This window comes from Lotus japonicus, chromosome 5 (genome assembly GCF_012489685.1).
Source record: "Lotus japonicus ecotype B-129 chromosome 5, LjGifu_v1.2".
NCBI classification, from domain to species: domain Eukaryota; kingdom Viridiplantae; phylum Streptophyta; class Magnoliopsida; order Fabales; family Fabaceae; genus Lotus; species Lotus japonicus.
This window is the reverse complement of record NC_080045.1, coordinates 18103964-18106726: the sequence shown is the minus strand read 5'-3', so window position 1 is coordinate 18106726 and position 2763 is coordinate 18103964. Positions and strand designations below refer to the sequence as shown.

General features: G+C 35.8%; 1 protein-coding gene across 1 annotated transcript; it reads left to right on the top strand.

The window, feature by feature from the left end:
• Window positions 1-757: 757 nt before the first annotated feature.
• LOC130719217 (transcription repressor OFP13-like) lies at window positions 758-1898 on the top strand. Its single transcript, XM_057569847.1, has one exon. The coding sequence runs from the start codon at window positions 1026-1028 to the stop codon at window positions 1896-1898; it is 873 nt and encodes a 290-aa protein (XP_057425830.1). The 5' UTR covers window positions 758-1025.
• Window positions 1899-2763: the final 865 nt, after the last annotated feature.

Below are 2763 nucleotides of genomic sequence, written 5' to 3'. Positions count from 1 at the left end.
TAAGTCCTTGTTTGGACAAGTCTTGTTTTAAAAAAAAAAAATACTTGCATTTTCTGCACTTAGTTTTAGGACAGGTTACTATTGTGACTACACGAAAGTCAGGATGTTACAATTAAGTTTGAAAATGGTTCATCTCATAAGCAAAGTTTGAACTCAGGCCCTATAATTTGAGAAACTACCTGATTTTGGTCTCTATCGGGGTGGTGATCTGATGATCTTTTCTACTCACTCACTAATTCACATAACCCTAATAGGATCAGTGAAGCCATACGTAGGATCAATTAAATCATGTGGCAAAGAACACTGGATGACCACCTCCGACAGGGACTAAAACCATGTAGTTTCTCAAATAGTAAGACTGAGTTCAAACTTTACTATAGGAACCATGTTTGACCCAATAAAGTTTCAAAACGTTAAGTTAAAATTTCAAATCCTTTTGAAAGTAACCCAACGGCATATAATTAATACCGTTATATTGGTGTAATAAATAACATATGTAACATAAAAATGAATCTAGTTCAAATTTAGTGTTCATTTATAATTTTCACACCATGGATCATTTAATAATTTATTATCATAATGAATTACATTTACAAATTACTTTAAATTCTATTCAACTTCATAAAGAGTATTTAACCGTTAAAAAAATAGTAAAATACATTAAAATTTAATATTATACTTTTATATGATATACTAATATTTATTTATTTAGTGCCCTGATATCATTAATGAGAAACAAAATACATATAATAAATTCATTAAATAGCAATGAATTGCATTTACTTTCAAAGCCTATAAAAATTGAAGATACATTGAGTTGACCCTACCATCCACCCCTTTAGAGGCGGTAATCTACAGACCCAAACTTTTCCCACCGCTACCTTCAAAATCTTCCCCCCTAAACTCCATCTCTCACTTCACCATCAATGCCTCTTACACTCATTTGAACCCAGAAATTCCTAGAACTAGTCTCTGTCTGAATTACCTTCAAGAAAAAGAAAAAAAAAAAAAAAACAGGTGAAAAAATGAAGTTTCTTTCTCTTCTAAAAAGAAGATCCTCTTCTTCTTCATGGGGCTTTCCCTATTGTCACCCACCCCAAACCCTTTCTTTCAGAGCCAACCAAAACGATGTCTTATTCAAAACCATGAATTCAGCCTACATAGACTCCCCCACTACTGCCACCACTATTACCTCTGTCACTGCCACCACCAACACTCCTAGCACGGAGATTCAGGAAAGCACCGAATCGGTTTTCACTGAATCTCCCAACTCCCCCTCCATCATCGCCGCCACCACCACCAACACTACTAACACGGAGATTCAGGAAATCACCGATTCCGTTTTCACTGAATCTCCGTTGTCAGCGAGTTTCTCATCGATTTCTGACAATGACTCGAGGGGTGGTGCGGACCAAATTGATATTCTGATCCGCGGTTTGCGCGATTTAGATCGGCTTTTCGTTGAGCCAGAAAAGTCCAGCTCCATTTTTGAGGCCAAAATTGGGGCTTCAGAAAGCTTTGCGTCCTCGCCGTTCAGAGACAGCTTGGTGCAGCCGGTGGATTCCGGAGACCCTTACTGGGATTTCCGAAATTCCATGGAGGAGATGGCGGAGGCTCACGGTGTCAACACCTGGGAGGATCTCGAGGAGCTTTTGTATTTGTTCTTGAGGCTGAATGAGAAAACCAATCATGAGTACATTGTGGATGCTTATGTTGATTTTTTGAAGGATCTTGCGGTTGATTCCAACGATCCTTGCCCTTCTCCTGCATCGTGTGGTGGTGATCAGAAGGAGGTTCATGCTCGTGCCCCTAGTTTTTCTCCTTGGCTGTTTGAACAAGTGAAAAAAGAGATTGGACCTGAAGATGAGGCTTCTTCGTCTTCATATTCAAACACCTGAATTCATGTTAACATGTGTAGACCCCATAGAAAAACTCAATATTTTTTTTGTTAGAAGAGTAAAAAATAGAAAAGTCAATATTAACCAATAGAAAACTCAGTATGTATTGAAAGAAATATAAAAGAACCAAAACTTTTAAGAAAATGATTTTAGTATTATCTTGATGACTTGATCTTTTTTTATTAAGAGTTTTAATTCATTAGGACCCCAATTTTCTCTTATATTATATTTTTACAATTTTTTCTCTTTTTTTCTAAATGATCACATAAATAATTATTAGGCACTGTTACATTACCCTAAAAATTGTCCCGAATGATAGCACAAGCTAGTGCTAAGAGCTGAAAACATATGGGTTGGAGAGAGGAATATACAATAATCAATCATGAGCGGGTGTCATTTATATTTTTAATGTACTAATAAAAACTCACCCTTGAAAATGAAAGTTTAATACCCTTCAGTTGATTATTTAGGCAACAAAGGACTGAGTTATAAATTTAAAAAACTTATTACAAATCAAAGCTAAAGATCCCCTTCTTATATCTCTATTTTTATTTTCTTTCTGTCTCTCATATTTTTGGGTGCATGGTTTTAGGGTGTGAGTCAAGATTTATAGTATATTGTTTAGTTAATTGTGCTATTATATATTGTGTTACAATTATTGTTTTTCCCCCTTATCCTATCCCTCAAATCCTCAATTACATGATCTGTGAGCCGTTGGGTTCAAGTCAACTTTGTTCAAAGAGGTCACATGTGTATATGGAAGAAAACAAGCGTACGTGTGGTGGTGTTTCTGTCCCCCTAATATATTGTTTTTGTCTCACTCTATATTTCTTGCGTAATGCATATCAGCAAATTAAGAAGGACA